The sequence below is a fragment of the Morone saxatilis genome, unplaced genomic scaffold (genome assembly GCF_004916995.1).
Source record: "Morone saxatilis isolate NCDOM2014 unplaced genomic scaffold, NCSU_SB_2.0 Contig14, whole genome shotgun sequence".
NCBI classification, from domain to species: domain Eukaryota; kingdom Metazoa; phylum Chordata; class Actinopteri; family Moronidae; genus Morone; species Morone saxatilis.
In genome coordinates, this window is record NW_023339696.1 from 18,239,116 (window position 1) to 18,257,083 (window position 17,968).

The 17,968-nt window shown below is 39.5% G+C and overlaps 1 protein-coding gene across 1 annotated transcript; it reads right to left on the reverse strand.

Annotated features, from left to right (window-relative positions):
- Positions 1-1,789: 1,789 nt before the first annotated feature.
- Positions 1,790-9,004, reverse strand: gfap (glial fibrillary acidic protein). The gene is made up of 9 exons (XM_035654295.1): positions 8,384-9,004; positions 6,466-6,526; positions 6,263-6,358; positions 5,988-6,149; positions 5,723-5,848; positions 4,907-5,127; positions 4,774-4,817; positions 4,186-4,268; positions 1,790-3,972 (listed from the first exon to the last, which is right to left on the reverse strand). Exons 1-9 carry the CDS (start codon positions 8,902-8,904, stop codon positions 3,931-3,933), a joined length of 1,356 nt encoding a protein of 451 aa, XP_035510188.1. The 5' UTR covers positions 8,905-9,004; the 3' UTR covers positions 1,790-3,930.
- Between the last annotated feature and the right edge of the window lie 8,964 nt (positions 9,005-17,968).

The following is a 17,968-nucleotide window of genomic DNA, read 5'->3' on the forward strand; positions in this document are numbered from 1 at the left end:
TGTACTTAAACAATTTGGATGGATTATCCAAAACAGAATAATTTTCTATCAAACAGTTAATCATTAATCATTTTAGCTCTAATGTATTTTGATGCAGGTGTAGATCAGATGAAGATTTAAAACATTTAAATATTCGCAAGCATCATAAAGGTGGTGGTATGTGTTTTCCACTATGCTGAAGTTATTTACTGCACCCATGAAAAACATCACCAGAATTCATTTCAAAGTCATGCTTGTGTATTTTAATAAAAAGTGTTGGCATTTCCTAATGAGACTGACTATGTTTGTTCATGTTTTCTATAGCTTACATGACAGCTGTTGTCACCTCGCATAAACTATGGGAAGATAATGAGCTTAAAAATGCCCATCTCCGTCACCTTTCGCCCCTTCCTGGCCCTGTGGAACAGCGCTGGACGGGAAAGTGTTTTCAGAGCCAGACGTCAGGGCCCGAGTTTTATCTGCCAGGAATTCCTTCAGCTGAGGGTTGCCTTCAGTGTGGACCTGAGACCCTCCATTCCTCTGATAAGAGCCGGGAAAAACAGATACATATTGTACTTTACACACACTTAGTTACTGAGTCACACTTCAATACACACATCACACCCCAAATTTTATACTGGATAAAAAATATGTTTTTCATGATGACTTGAATAAATAAAAAACACTGTTTAGTGAAAATATTTAGCAACTAATGCCACATTTATGTGCTGGTGGAAAACTTTGATATCCTGGACTTCCATGTTGGGTCTTTTAAAGCATTAATTCACTTGTAATTTCCATTTCCATGTTTAGTTTGGCAAACTACAATCAGGCTTAGATTTTTGAGTTTTTGACCATATTAAGAAGGTTTCTGATAGCCATCATGCTTTCATTACTTTCTTATTAGATTTCCAAGTAACAGATAAAAAGCAGAAGATAATATAAGATGAAAGAATAATCTAACATTTGAGCTCTTTATGCTGCCTGAGGAAGAATTCTGAGCTCTAAATATGCTGTACAATATGTTGTACATGTCTTATTTTTGTTTGATTATAGCTTTATTTCGTCTTCATTAGCCCACAGAATTTAGATTATGTTCTGAGCCACTTAAAAAGGATGTGTTTATGAAGAGGACTAACGTAAAAATTAATGGACTGGTTCACGTTTTTTAAAGTCTGTCTTAACAAAACTCAGTCACCTTTGAAACATTGAAACAGCCTTTGTTTGCTGTAATCATTCATCCTTGCTGTCTGAGTTAGACAAAAACATTTCCTTGTACATATGGACACCTGTTAATTGTTATTTGACAAACTTGGAAAATTGTGAAACTATCCTTAGTACAGTACAGAGTATATGAGGAAATCACTTGAAATATTTCACTCAGAGCAGTTATCTTGTGTTTTCTGTGAGTCTCTTAGTGATATTATGAAAAACAGACTTTTTGTCAACTCGAGGCCAGGTGTTTGACAATCCAGTGCAGGTGTTTATCTGTATCTCAGGCGACACTATTTTTAGCCTCTGCCTAAATATATAGTAACACTCATAATGAGCCGTGATATTACAGGAAGTGGACCCATCTGCTCAGCAGTACGGACTGGCCGATGGGCAGAAACAATCAGTTTTGATGAATAATGCCTGCTGCTGTCAGCCCCCTAATACCCTAAAGTTAACTGTCAGCATATATAACGCTCATTAACGTGAGATTAAAGCTGATATAATGTACTATTATACACTACTATGTGTCAGTTTTGAAACAGAAACAAAAGAACACAGCCACCAACAGATTATGAAAAACAAGAGGCATCAAATCTAACAAACAAACGTTTTATTGTTGTTAACATGACATCATGGCAAGTAGCATTGGTCAACACTAATGTTATATTCACATTTGCTTTTACATTTGTTTCTTACCAAAAAAAAGCAGGATTTAGTAGTTTTTTTGCTACAAGACGCAGTAGTCAGAGATTCTATCTAGACTGATATTCAAAAAAACAAAAACAAAACAGAGTGAATACAAGACAGGGCTTCATCTTATTAGGAGAAACAGGAGAAGGGGTTTGAGTGACAGGGGTGGAAGTTGTAGAGAGGAGGAGGCGGGAGACACATGGGAAAAACAAATTCACAGCGTGTCCTTGGCGACGAGCACAGAGACAGCCAGCTTTGGCGTACTGTAGAACCACTCTCATTAGTGGCAGGGCCTGTCAGCATGGCTTCAGTCAGTAGGGGCTCCAACAAAGCACGAAGCTTGGATTACAATGTTTGAGCTGTGACGTCCCTCCATCCATTCTTCCTTCCTTCCTTTCCTTTTTACCCCAGCATCTACATAAAAAAACAAGGGTTTCTGGTGCAGGGTAGGGTTGCAGGGTTGGTAGTATATAATCTCACTTTCTGCTGTCTCTGCTGCTATCAGTGAAACACTACAGAAATTGGCCGGTGAATTTGGGGGAGGGAGGTTGGTGGATTTACTGGAGGCTGGAGGGGCAAAGATCATGTCAGCTTCCAAACACATCCTTCCCACCTCCAACCTGGCTCTGTCTCTATCAGCTCTGTTAGATTAGTGGGCATGCCCCTGACACGTCCTGGTGTCAAAAAATGATGATGTTATATCCAAGAGAGAGAGGACAACACAATGTGCGATGATTAGAGGATGTAAAAGTGAAGTGATAGAGGAACGTTTAAATGCCCTACACACTCACAGTGGTTCTTGCTTATTTTGGCTGATTAGACCTCCCATCAGGAGGTGTGTTGTTAGTTTTTTTTTTTTTAGCATCTGTTGATGGGACAATTTACTTTTTATAATGTGACATCACTGTAAAGGTTGCCATGGTCACTGCACACTGAGTGGAAAACATACAAACATTCAACATCTGCCATTAGTGCAGTCACATGGACAAAAACACAGCTAAAATAGGCTGTTATGCAAATGACTATACAAAGAGATTTATAAAAGTATTTTTTTTAAAACTGCTGTGCATTTTGGACCTTTCAGTGTGTGCTTCCCTGGTGTGTGTAAAGGTACAGTATGTGTTTGCTTCCTTATTACAATGTCTACAGTTTACTGACAGTCGAGTATGTTGTACACATCATTTGTTGTCATATCTTCCCGGTTTTGCAGTTTTACCCATTAAAAGCACCCATAGCAGGTTGTTTGGCTATTCTGTGAGCTTCTGGGGGGGGTTGTAACACGTGAAAAAGTAACATCAACATATGCTAGATAGAGTTTGATGATCTCAGTAAACCCCAATCAACTCCAATCTGAGCACGTCTAATCAGCCAGACGTGAGACAGGAATACCAGGAACAGCAGGACGCAACACACAAACAAAGGGGGCTGCCTGAACAAAGGAAAGAAATGCAAAATATCACCAGACAAAGGTTAAATTCACCTGTCATTCTGGCAAAAAAACTGCTCTAATTTACACATATCTCTCTCAATCCATGCTTATCTTCCAGTTCTGACGTCCGAAAACCACCACTCCCTCATGTACTTCCCTTGCCACATTTCACATACACATAACCACACGTCAACCTCCACCACACTACATATTAGCTGAACACGATCACTACGTTTCAAGGTCTCTTCTATGGCAGCTAATCTGAAACAATGCTAAAAATCTGGTCTGTCAGTCCAAGTTAATACAGGTTACCAGTAATTTCCAGTAGTCTTTTTTTAGTGGCTAAAGTCCATTTAAGATGGAAGCTCTTAGTGGATCCATACAAAAGCTGAACAAAGATGTTTTTGGCAGAAATCCTAATGAGGGAGTCTATTATGTCATGGTTGAAGGGCAGTAAACATCTTAGCCTGCCAGTGACAATGAAAGGAGAGAAAAATGATATTTGATGACTCTGATGGGGCAGCTTTGGGGTTTGGAGAAAAGAAAATGTTGTAAAAATCTTTAAAAATCCTCAGATCGTGCCTGAAGACAAGATGGGAGAGTTGCTTTCTACAACTTTAAGGAAGGTCTTTGTGTTCAGTTGTTGATTCCTTAATGATCTGAAATGAAAAAGAGACCAGAGTTAAAAATAGAAAAAGAAAAAAAAAAGAACAAATCTCTGGTGAGTTTTTGCTGCATATGGCATCAGGTGTGCTGAGCGACAGTGAATGAGTGTGAAAACCTGCAGAAGAGTTCAACATTGCCCTCCAGAGGGAATGGGTGCAATGTGCAGATTGGCCTGATTCAGTGTGAATGTGTTAAACAGCACATACCTCCCCATCTCTGGTCTCCACAGTTCGAACCAGGATGCTCCTCTTCACGTGGGCCTCTGGGGTTTTAGTGTCCAGATTAGTTTCTGAAGGATGAGTAGAGGGAGACAGGGGAAAACATTCAGTCTAGTCCAAGAAATTCAAGTATATTATCCTCTGTTCAAAGACATTTTACTCTGCCATCAAGTACTTTTCCATACAGTAAATGCAATATACTGAAATATACTGAAAGTCAAAATACACAATTCAAAATTCAAGATTCAAGAGGTTTATTTGGTATATTTTGACAACTACCAGGCCCAGTTTGCCATGATGAATTTGTTTAGCATTTTATACCTTTATTACATAGCAAGAGAGGGGAGAAAACAGGAAATGGCCACCAGCGCACACCAAGCCCCAAAAGTTGCCCAAAAAATGATAATTAATCATTTTGGTGACCCCTTGATCTTTCTTCTACTGCCACCATCAGGTCAACATGTCTACTTATTAATATTTAAATATACTGAACATGAAATTTTCAAAAAGTGTGTCTCAAAAATAAAAATCAATAAAGGGAAGAGAATATGAGGGGGGCTCACAATTGATACCGACCTCTAAACTGCATGTTGGAAAAGCTCTGAACTGGAATGGTGATCCTGGAGGAACAGAGAGGGGACAACTACAGTCACTGACAACAACAACAATATTTACAATCATTATTTGTCTGCCAAGCTCTGGCTCTCACCTGCTCTCCTCTCCCTCGAGCAGCTTCCTGTAGGTGGCGATCTCAATATCCAGGGCCAGCTTGACGTTGAGAAGGTCCTGGTACTCCTGCAGGTGTCTCGCCATCTCCTCTTTCAGTGCCTGGATCTCCTCCTCCAGATGGCTCACTGTATCCTGGTAACCAGTAGTGTCCATGGAGAAGCGGTCCTCCATCTCCCGGAGCTGGCGTTCCAGAGACTCGTTCTCAAAGAAGAAGAGACGCACAGAATAATGAACTATGCAGATAAACACCCAGTAATGAACACCAACATCTAATGTGGCACACTGTATGTTACTGAGGCTCCATTTTATTAATGTTGTATTTAGTGTATTTTAAAGGGCAACCCTAATGCCTGACACTAATACTGTTATTTTTACTACTTTTGTTGCCGCTACATCTACTTCTGATACTTCATCTGCTACTATATACTGTATGTACTACTACTGACCACTATATTAGTGCTGCTAACACTATGACTATTACTATTACTGTTATATACCAGTACCATTACTGCTACAGCTAGTACTGCACCTCTATTAACCACTACTACTCGCACAATTGCTTCTACTATCAGCACAGTGGACTTGAAATAAAACAATGATGGTGATGAGGTTTAGTTGGGGTTTAAGTTGAGCAATGATCCTTACATACAGACAAGACATCCATGTCCACACTGGAACCATTTATTCTTATTGTCTGTCCTGGTTTAATGTTGTAAATGGTAAATTAACTAATGTAATGTAGTCATGTGCAAGTTGCAGTTTTGACACAGTGTTTCCTGTGGTTTAATGGACTTACTGTCCCGCGGAGAGCCTCAAGGTCGCAGGTCACCACTTGGATTTGGCGCCGGTATTCGTTGGCTTCCTGTTTGGCCTGACGCAGTGCGTCTGCGTTTCGACTGGCTGCATCCGTCAGGTCAGCAAACTGTGTACAAAGACAAGTATGTGTGATGTCCTCTGCTGTATATCTCATCTCCTCACGACACAAGTTACATCTAATGTAATTTAGATGTGTTTTACTCTACTTCTCAGTACTACAGTACAGCATATCTCAGTCTTCTAACCTTGGATCGGTACCACTCTTCTGTCTCCTGCATGTTTGAAGTAGCCATGGTTTCATACTGAACCCTGATGTCTCTCAGAGCAGCAGTCAGGTCTGGTTTGGATACATCCAGGTCAACATGCACCTGCTGGGCCATGATCTGCTCCTGTAACTCACGCAGCTCCTGAGAGAGGGAGAGTTAGTGGAGGTAAAAGTGGAAATTCAGGTGGTTAAATGCAGTTAAAAATACGGGTAGTGATGGTTAAAGTTGTTTTTTTTTTTCAATTCAATTCTTACCTCATCGTGAGTCTTCTTCAGGAAGTTTATCTCATCCTGCAGGGCATCAATCTTCCTCTCTAACTGGACACGATTTAGAGATGCTTCATCCACATCCTTTGCAAAGAATGAGGCACATAGAGGAAGTGAGGGTGGACAGTCAGACTTACTGAATGTATTAAATAGTATACATCATGAATTCAGAGAAATATTAGCAGAATTACCTGTCTGAAGGCATTCAAGTTGCCCTCTGCATCCTGTCGGAGACCCATCTCCTCTTGCAACCTGAGTAAGTCACGAAAAAAGGAGTAAAAGCTTGAAATTAAAATGCTTCATAGGTGATCATGACCATAAACAAACAAACAAACAAACAAACAAACAAACAAAAAATCTGTTAATCTTTTGTTAAGTCTATTTGGTCTATCAAAGCAACCTACTAATAATTTCCAGATTCATTCGTATTTATCATAACACACATTTTAAAAAGATATGACAAAACTCCATAAAACAATCCCAACAATTTTCAGTTTTGCTCCCATAAAAGTACTCATAGTACTTCTTATTTTACTGATTTCCCCCTGCCTGCTCCTTTATGGCACAACATCAGTAAGAGACAAACAAGCATACAGTCCTCAGTTGAGAGTTTCCTGTGTATTTTAAGCATTTCGATCAGATTTTTTCACTGTGAGCATCAGTGCTGCTCCCTGTGCTTCAGGGGACGATCGGGGCTCAGCTGAAAGGGCAGCTTACGCATCATTACACATTCACTCCAATCTAACAGCCAGAGGCCTTTCCCACGGGATGGAGTTCATACACAGACACACACACACAAAAGGGTCCATGTGTGCACGCACTACCTCACATGCAGACGCACACCACCCTGTAATTCATCTGCCATACACACAGAGGCATGGAAACACAAATGCCCAGACTTGGGATAACATCTGTAGAGCGTCACACAGAGTTTGCTGAATGGAGTGGTTCGAGAAAAGCAGTGGGAATCACAAAAGTGACCTTTGACCCTCTCAGCCACAGCCATCACTATTCACTCTGCGTTCTTTCAGGGGACCAGCAGCTGCGTAGTAATCAGTCTGAAGTAGACGTTTACACCCTCAGAGATATTCAATCGCTCATTCTCCTGACTAAATTAAATTATAGATTCATTCCACGTGTGCACCTTAAGTAAAAAAAAAACTAGATATGTGACTGCAGTGAATCAGAGTTTTGAGGTGACAAGAGACAAGAGAACATCTGCCTGGCTGTCTGTTTCCTTTGTGGAAGGCTACCATTGTGTGTGCCTCATTCCTCAGCACTCACTCAATGGCGATGAGGGGTTCAGTCAGGATCAAGTTTGTAAAGAGGGATCCAGGAGTAAAGCTCGGGCAGGGCACAGTGGTCTGCATTCCAACGAATCAAAGACAAACCAAATCTGCATATAAATGCATTCGAAATTTAAAAAAAGAAAAACTCTCAGCTATGCAGCTAACCTTATTTAAGTGCTGCTGTTCAGAGAGAGCTCAAATGTTGGCAAGCTAAAATTATTTTTCTCGTAGCCTAGTGCATCACCCAGTGCACAGCACAAACATTCAAACAAAGCCAAGTTGACCAAAAGCTGTTGTCTACACATTTGTGAGTAACTCTTGATAGTGACAAATACATTCGACAAGCTGTAATCCTAGTGCTACTTTGAACCAAATAGGTGCATAGAAAAGTTAGGAAAACAAAAAAAAAAGTTCTTGCACACTTTATAAATGATAAAATAGAAATATAGTGAGTAAAACACCTAATATGCAGAAGAATGGACAAAGCAAGAAACTGTTTGGTGCCCCTCCCCTCCATCTGTTAGGATCCTTTTACTAGTTAAAATAAATTTTAAACTTAAGCACCCTTATGAAGGTATATGTCAACATGTTTTATATTTATCTAATTTTGTTGTCCACAAAACTGTGCAGGAATTTCTCTACATGTATTGTGTGTTGTATAAGTGCCAAATTGAACATAAATATATTTCTGTCAGCAGAAAGTTCAAGTAAGAAAGCAAAATAAGTAGTGTGCATTATGCCTGACATAACAGGGTGGTACTACTGTGTGACTGTACATCACACCAACCACCCACAGGAGTCCCACCCTGCTTCCTCCTACCTCTGCTTGAGTGTGGCCACGTCTGAAGCCAGGTTGTCCCTCTCTATCTCCAGCCGAGCTTTGCCAGCAGTGAGACCATCCACCTGCCTGCGCAGGTCTCTCAGCTCCTCCTGGTAGATGTCTCCCAGGCGGCTGGGCTCTTTTCCCTTCAGCTGGTTCAGCTCTGCCACCAACACCTTGTTCTGCTGCTCCAACAGGCGCACCTTCTCTATGTAGCTTGCAAAACGGTCATTCAGGCCCATCATCTCCATCTTCTCGTTGGTGCGTGTCTCCTTGTACTGGGCCTTCATCAGGGTGTCAGCTGAGAAGTCCAGCCGGTCCCCGGGGCTCCCCAGGAGCAGGGCCGTGTTGGTTGAGCCCAAGGAAAGTCGGGATATCGGGCTGGAGTGGGTGAGGTTGCGTGGGGTGCCATGCCAGGAAAGGCGGCTGGAGGAATGGCTCCCAATTCTGACTCCTGTGCTGCTTGAGCCCTGGGGCCCATAACGCTTCCTGTACGAGGACTGGTATCTCTGACTCTCCATGATGGGGAATGAAGCTTGCTCAGGGCACAAATGGGGCTTTTATAGAGGCAGGCGAACCCCCCAAGTCCAAAGCAGAGAGGCCACAGGGTGCAGCAGAGAGAAGGGAGGGTGGCAGGCAGTGAATGGGACAAAAAGGGAGAGCGAAGGGGTGGTTTACATGACACTCAAAGAGCTGTGTGCCAGGGATTGTCTGTGCTCGTCCACTCAACTACAAATGTCTTTTGGCTTTCTCCCTCTCTCTCTCTCTCCTCCCTTCTCCCCAGCCTCTGAGTCACTCTCTCTCTCTCTCTCTTTCACTCACTCTTACTTTCACCCCTTTTTGTCCTTCACTCTTTCTTTCTGTTCCAGCTGAATGAAAAGGAATGTGTGTGACAGAGTCTAGCCGCCAATTCAACCTGACCACACATGCGCTCTCACAAAAACAGAAACAGAGTTTGATCGAACAAAGAGATGGAGCTGTTTGGGACAGATCTTCACTCTTTATTGAGAGAAAGCAACAGCATAATCACAGATGGAGCAGATAAATTAGACACAGAGAAAGAGTGAAGTGTTAAATGTATTGGTGTGTTGCACATGTAAGCTACAGAGCAATGTCCAACATAAGCCTGCAGGTTGTGGTAGAATTGCTCTTTGGGTCTCATTGTGTGAGGAGACGAACAGCATGTAGGACAGAACCTCAGAGCTGTTGTCTCCCCTCTTTGTATCAGAGTTACGCAACAAGGACATAACTACATTATTCACAAACACCTGCTTACTCTAATGGGAATATTTTATTATGGAATTAAATTAGTCTTTGATTAACATGACAATTTCCAGTGTTAGTCTGTGTTCTTGATAAAATAAGTTGTTAATAAACAGATGATAAATAGATAGATAAAACATTTACAAGAAATTATGTTGATTATTTTATTTATATACTAGATTAATATTAACATTAATGACACTCAAAGCAAAACTAAATCTTTTACATTTGTTGCAGCAAAACCCAAAAGCTTAATTAAGCCTGCTTAATTACCTATTTAAACCAACTACTCAGTTGTACATGTGATATTATTTGGTCAGGTGTTTAACACTGACACTTTTCACACTTGTCGGAGGCTAATAATCAACTAGCATTATCACAAAAGTTAGAAAATGAGAACTCATAGTGGTTAAAGTAAACGATACATAATCTTAAATCAAACTGATTACAGGTACAATAATGTCACAGAAGATAAATGTGTGGTTGCTCAATACACTGTTTAAAACTATACTTCATTTATGAATCTGTAAAACTACACAACACTTTATAACCCAAAAGTCAAAAGCCTATTTCCAAACACATCCCTAAGCCCTGTAAATTATTACATGCTGCAGTTTATGGACAAAACATTTGTTGTGCTGGTAAAGAGATTGCATTATTTAAACATATGTGTAAGCAAGAGTCAGTTTATATGCATATTGTGTCGTTGTAGTTATAATTAGAATATCATTACAATAAGATTACCATTATTTGTCACACTTGGGACAAAATACACTTTCTTGACATTTTGACTCATATTGAGAACTTTTCAGGAAAATACTGGTGTGAATTTCATGAGATGCTCTTTAAATATCATTAAAGTGTTATTAATTCAAGGACTTATTCATTAACTGATGATATTCAAACAATATCTTAACTTCATTTATTTCTGTTTTTTTATTTTGTGGCATTAAATACATTTGGTGATATACATTTTATATCACACAAAGTCAATGACCAGGAGCACACAACAACATGACAAAACAACATTACACATAAATGTAAAATTGGTTGACGATCATGCTGCTATTTTATTATAGCCAGGGTAGATTGTAGCCAAGGCTCCAATGAGACTGTAGGACTCTGGGGTGTTCAGACAGATGGATGGTAGAGATGAGGAGGAGTGGGATATAGGGAGGGAGGGAGGGTAGTGGGGAGTGCAGACCTAATCTGAACTCCAGGAGGACTAACAGAGGTTTCATGCGTCACCTTGACAACCGCAGGGCAAGCTATGTCAGAACACTTCAGCTGATCTTCTTCTCACTTCTTTTTGAAGATGAAGGGGTTTGTGGAAATGAGATTCTGACTGACTGCATATTCATCAAACAAGACTAGAAGATTTAGGGCATCAGAGACACAAACCACCGTCACAAAGGTTAAATAGTTTTTATCTCATTTACTGGCTTATTTACTGCAAACACTGTATAGTCTGACAACCTTTTAAAGTAGGTATAAACATTCAGACAAGTGGAAAATAATAGCTGAAAGCATCAATAAGTAATAATGCTTTAGTGTAAAAAGAAATATTAAGCTTTATACTTTTCTTTTGCCATACATAGGTTGATAAAATAAAATAAAACTTGTTATTTATCTTTCTAGCTTATTTCAACTCAACAACTTCACTTTTTTTCTATTTTTTTATTCTTTATATGGAAACCAATGGCTACCTGGTTGTGGGGAACAGCAGGAAAGCTACATTAAAAAATCTAAAACTGTACAATTCCTACTCTACTTTGTGGGGGAGATAAAACTTGTTGAAACAGCGATGTAGTCATTTAACTGGGGTGTTGCTACAGGTAGTAAAACCACAACAGCAGTGGGACATAAAGGACCTCTTTGTTACTGGGTCATAAATTCACAGGGAGTGGAAACCAGTCGGTACTGGGAGACAGTAAATAAAGCCCTGTATGACTCTACTATCTGGCCTCTGAGTGTTGTTGCTATTAAGAAAGAAAAACAACAACACAGTGTCTTGAATTCCAATTGGTCTCTGTTAATAGAGGTTAAACGAGATGGCACACTGTAAGTCTGGCAGAGATTTCTTGATATAAAAGCCTCCATCGCTAAGGATTAATACCTTGGTTGCATCATTATGGTGACACTAATTGTTTCGGCTCTCTGGATTTTTCAGACATTCACGGCCGTTGCCTTAGATCTGGTCACTGAGGTAATATGTCCTCAAGATTAAACATTCACAGGGAAGGAAGAAAGGGGTGGTGCAGACCTCTCTCCCTGTGGCTGGAGTCACTAAAGGGCCAAGTCAAACAGCTGATTCATGTGTCCGACATGAGGAGACCATTTTCATTTGCAGTACTTACAAGGAAAAAGGGTGCTGGGTAGAATCTTAATGCTGCTGGACTCAGACTGATCTCGGGCCAAGGAAACATGGCTGCCAGCTAGGTTTGACTGCGTAATACTCAACGCCTGCTTTGTGCTCTGGCATTTTACACCCAGAATCCCCAGTGTGAACCTCTCTGCTTACCATCCCTCAACCTCACTGCCGGCTGAATGTACATGGCCACGTACCAAATTGAATCCTGACTAACGAGCTGGAAATACAACTGTCTCAGTCCCACCTTCATCACTACATCAAGGCCCTGTGTCCCAGACAGGGTGTAAATAAAATGAGGAGTAGGCCTTAAAGGCCCAGTGTGTAACATTTAGGAGGATCTATTGCAGCAGTCTCAAACTCAAATTGGCGTATGGGCCACTGGTGGTCTCATAGGAGGGTGACTTCAACATTCTAGCACTACAAGAAATCCTAATATTCTGCAAACAGCAGTTTCTATACATATTCATATAATCAGTTTAGTATATCATATTTTATTTTGATTGCATATGAAGAGATAGATTAAATTGATCAACTAGAAAAAATAATTAAAAATATAATATAATCTTGCAGGATGGATTATATTATATTTTTGACATCATGTTGCAAACCAGAGGGAGGTAAGGATGAAAGGTCTTAAATGGCCCTGGGACAATAGTTTGAGCCTCCTGATTTATTGGCAGAAATAGCATATAATATTCATTAATGTATAACCACCATAAAATAGAACCATTATGTTTTCTTACCTTAGAATGAGCTGTTTTTATCTGCAGAGGCTTGCATTAAAGTGTAAAAATTGGTTTTGAATACATGACTGATGTGTTTTATTAATAAAAAAACTCAATTATTAATTTATTGAAACCATACTTTCCTGCTCTGCCTCCTGCATTTTGCATTCATTCTCCCAAATGTTAGCCTAAGCCGTTTCTCTTGCACGAGTTGCACTTTTATATTTTCAGGATATATCAATTAATTGAATCTCCTTTCATTGCAGTAGATCCTTCAGTGTTAATACCACAAGCAGAGAGAAAAAATAACTTCCACATCTGAAATTTTCAAATCAAATTAGTTTAACCCTGTAAAATGAGTAAAGGTGAAAATACACACTGCTGTTATTCTACTGAAAGCATCAGTTTAACATGCATGTTGGGGGTTGGAGACCCCTGCTGTATACTTTAGGCATAATTTTAAAGTTGTAGTTGGTGAAAGTGAAAATAGTCTTGACTGCTTTGTTCTGTTGGGTAGTTTTATCTATAACAATGCATTAGTTTAGTTTTGACTCCTTTTTAAACCTAATCTGCAAAATAACTCCTAACTAAAGTTCAAGAGACAGCTTTATGAACTTACCACACCTTATTTTAACCTATGTGTTGTGCTTGGCTGGATCACTGACACAACGCATTTGTGGTTCATTTGTGCTGATGACCCTCTGGACTTCTCATGTGCATTTATGAACCCTGAGACATGGCAGGTAAAAACAAACACTGCTAAATACTTGGTTGATGCTGAACCAGCAAGGCCTCATGGGAATGAGCTGTGATGAAAATCAAGGGGGCATAATTGGGACTGACAAGCCAGCTATGACTCAGCACCACTAGGCCCACACAGAGTGCATCCACAAAGAGGGCTGGTGGAGAGCCGGTTCAGGCCCGAAGCTTCAGTCTGCCTGTCAGCAGGAATGCTGGGGGCCCAAATATACCAAACACAGAGAGCTGCATACCACACAAACACATCGCATAACAAACACAGCATTCAGACTGTAAAGTGTTGTTCAAACTTATTCCTGTTTGATTGTTGATACACATTCATACAATCAGAGTAGCTGATTATATGCCAGAAATTAGATGATAAAAGACTAACTAAGCTAAATGCTAACATGCACAAAGTGGCAATGCTAACATATAGACGTTTAGCAGGTATCGAGTGTTTTTGGTGGCATCTGGCAGTGAAGTTGCAGACTGCAACTAGCTCATGTATTTATTTGATGACCTTGGAATGATAATTTGCTATGATGTGTGCAGGAGAAACTACGGTGGCTGCTAAATGTGCTAAAAACGTGAAAGGCCCTCGCTACAGCCAGGGTTTGTTTGTTTTAGGCAAGACAACATGGCGAAATCCATGGCGACCCATGTCATAGGTAGTTAAAAATACCCTATTCTAAGGTAACACGCGATTCCTTTATCCAGGTGATTACGCACTAATGGAAACATACCTATGGATGTTATATTCCATTTCTGCCAGTAGATCTTCCTAAATGTCACAAACTGGACCTTTAACACAGAGGACAATTGAGGCTCATGTCATTAGTTTTGTGGGTATTTGGTAAAAAAACAAAGTAATTTTTGACCCGATGATGGCGCGAGAGGAAAAAAGTGAGGGATCAAGAAAGTAATTTCAGTTCATCCTGAGAGGGACATCAATGTGTGTACCAACTTTTAGGCAATCCATCCATGTTGGATTCAGGAAAAAACAATTCAAACAGATCCTACTCTTTCACGTCTAACGGTTAAAGAGCAAGAGGAAAGCAGAGGAAGACAAAGACATTAACACTGGCCTTGAATGTTAATCCACTACCAGCTTCCTCTGTTCTGGCTCAATATGATGGACATTATAAAATACCATTGTAACTGTCATCCTCTGGCATGTTGGGTATAATTTCTTTGACAATCTAATTCTGCTTTCCAAGAAGTCTTTTACTAGGTAGAGCGGATATGATTCATTTGGAGATAATATCCAATATCCATATACGAGTAAACTCGACCATTGCAGCTCCTTTATTGTGAAAACAAACAGAAAAATACTACTTAAGTGACCTTTTTGCTCTTACTGTAAAGTCTAAAATCGGATTATCCACTGTAACTGTGTTGACAGTCTTGAACTTTCTTTCCTTGTGTACTGTGAAAACAGAAGGGCAAACTAGAAAGAATCAATTCATAAAGGCAATAAAAACCAAACCTGTCAAAAGCAATGCATCTCTGCCATGCCAATTCAAGAAAAAGGCCCTTTGTTCTATACAATCTCTTTTCCCATCTCACAGCCAGACACGGGTGTAGAGGTCTCTCCTTCCTGTGTCTGCCTCCTGTTTTTCTTCATGAGACGAGAAAAAAGAGCAAAAAATAGAGTAAGAAACAAAATGAGGGGAGAGCAAGAGAGGAAAAAGGAGTGCATCAATCAAGTAGCTTCTTACTGCCAACAATGAGCTCAGTCTACTGTGTCCTTTCACACACTGGACTCACTGAGCCAGGGACAAGCCACAATCTGACACAGTTTTTTAAAAACAATTTATTTATTTTGGAAAAAGGGCATGACATATATATATATAATATATATATATGAACACTGTCATCAAACATATTATTCTTTTCTTGCTGTAAAATAAATTTGATACATTAGACTTTGCACTGCAAGTCCTGTCATGATATATAATCATACATTTACATAATAGATCTCTAAACTAGGTTGTCCTCATTTGCTTACCACAGGGTTCTTTATCTTACTTTGTTTTTAATTAAAAATGCATTATTTTCAACACTGAACATATTTTAGCTGCCTTTAACTCGTAGCAGCCCCATAGAAAGTTCTCATATTAGTCTTAAGGCAGCAGTAAGCCCTTTGCTCAGAAAATCACTCAATACTGGACTTGTTGTCTGAACCCTGGGATAAACAAAGTCGTCGTCTGGGTTGAAAAGGGAACTCCGAAATCCAGCACTGGCTCCGATTCTGCTCGTCTTTGGCTCGCACACACCCTTTAATTAAATTACAGTAACACTGAGATCACGCACTCATGTGCAGTTACTTTTAGAGGCTAAGCCTTTAAACGTTTCATTCATTAGACCTTGTTGATGTGGCCAAATGATGCAAGGTTTCCGTAACCTGTCAGGTAATACTGTCATCTAAATGTATAGCTAAGGATGTGTGGAAAGTTTTTTTTTGAGCTGCAACAAGAACCAGGCAGCCAGAGTTAGTTTTCCACCCATTTTTCATTTATAAACCCCAATTCTGTAATGTCTGCAAAACCAGCTGCTTTCAATGATTTACTTTTAACGGCACAATGTCCTGAAAGTATCATTAGATTTGACACAGTCTAAATATAAAAAATATATTTATACATATATATTTGCTTATAAAATCTAATTGGAATGGACATGGGGATATAAATAAAGATTAAAACAAATTCACATTTTAAGTAAACAAAAACAAAAACAATCAAATTTGGTAAAGAGAACAAAAAACCCACCACAACATTCATTATACGTAAAAGTGCATCTGAATTTAAATTGATCCTTAAGCCAAGGCTTCTCAGTCAGGGATGTTTGGGCCAGACACACATTAACAGGAAGATCTTAGGCAAAAGAAAACAGAAATCACTTCCAAATTAAGGCCATACGTTTCTATTTTCAAACCATAAAAAAAACCCAATCTGCTTCACTTTCACTCACCAACTGATACCACAGCATAATATTTTATCTGCCTCTTTTTTGGCACTTTGTTGGCAGAAAACACCTGTGATACTGAAGACCTACAAGATGAGGATGGCAGAAGTCAGACTGAGGCGAACAGTAGAAGAAGACTTTGATTTAGAAAGAAAAATCCCTCAACTATAGTTGTATGCCCTCCTCATAATTTAATATGAGCAGATTATTCGATTCAAATAACTAGATTGTACTGAAATACACTGATTCTCATAATTGCCCTGAATGCATTGAGGGAGCAGACTGAACAAGTTAGCTTTATACGTAGAAGGACAGCAATAGTGATAACGATAGTCGAGGGAAGGTTTTTGCGAAAAATTAGGAATCTTATCTCTGAATTAAATCAGGTACTGTAGCTGCATAGCCCCAGTTTGTGCATCTCATGTATTACAAGTAAGTTCAAGTCACATTTACATTTGTTTCTTTAAAAAATTTATATAAATATTTACAAAAAACCAGCAGTCATTCAACAGAACTTACTGCTGCTCTGAAGGTGTCCAGAGATTTCCAGAGTCCTCAAAAACTCTTTTAACTATCTGGATGAAAAAATATTCCTATCCTGAAAAAAAAAAAAAAAAAAGATGGTAGTCTGAATGTCTTTGCTGAATTTATACAATGTGAATAAAATTTAAAACATGTTGTCATCGGTTATATTTGTCTACAGCTGCAACTTGAGTAACATGTTAAACATCCTTTTTGTAGCCCACTTGCACAGTGGGCTGAACGTTGTTATTCATCCAGATGATTAAAAGACTCTTTGAGGGTTTTGGAAATACTCTCAGAACAACAACAGTGCAACAGTGTTGAAATGACTTTCTGGAATTTTTTAAAGATCATCCTCATTTGTTTTTCAGAGACACAGATTCTTACCACTGTGACCTGACACTAATACATCAAAGGCACAAACTGGGGCTTGTAGCTGTCGTGCATCATGGTCTATGGTAGTGTTAGTGGAGAAATGTGTGTATTTAGCTCTTATTATTATGTCAAATAATGTCTTAATTCTGACGGGCTGAAACCAAAACAAGCCTGTGTCTTGTCTAATATTGATGAACTCCAGCGTAGTTTGGGTTAGGGTTAACACATCACTTCAGCTGTGTATCACCTAATCTACACAACCATGTGGTCAGAAATGCAAAGTGCATCACAAATAGCTTTTAACAGTTACAGTTTAAGGATGGAGTTTTCTTTAACGCATATCAGAGATAAGGTGGGAAAACAAAAGAGAACAATGCTGTCCGATTAACACTGTTGTGTACGAGTGGTGTTCAACATTTGCTGGGCAAACTTGAGCTTTAGGCCTGCTGTAGCTTTAAAATAGTACTCAGCTAAATGTTTAAAGGTCAAACACTTCAGGGCTTTCTGGCATTTCTCATGACTGCCCAACAAATGAATGTAAACACAAAAGAGGAGACTTTAAGACACAACTGGTGTGACATGAATGATGCTGTGCATCATTTGGAGTGTGTGTTTGTGTGTGTG

Bases quoted from the DNA above. Each gene is read 5' to 3' on its own strand.
- gfap (XM_035654295.1), bottom strand. From the start codon at position 8,904: ATGGAGAGTCAGAGATACCAGTCCTCGTACAGGAAGCGTTATGGGCCC. The intron at 5,849-5,987 runs GTTAGAAGACTG...CTTTGTACACAG, and splicing joins AAGAGTGGTACCGATCCAAG to TTTGCTGACCTGACGGATGC. The intron at 5,128-5,722 runs GTAAGTCCATTA...TTCTTCTTTGAG, and splicing joins TTGAGGCTCTCCGCGGGACA to AACGAGTCTCTGGAACGCCA.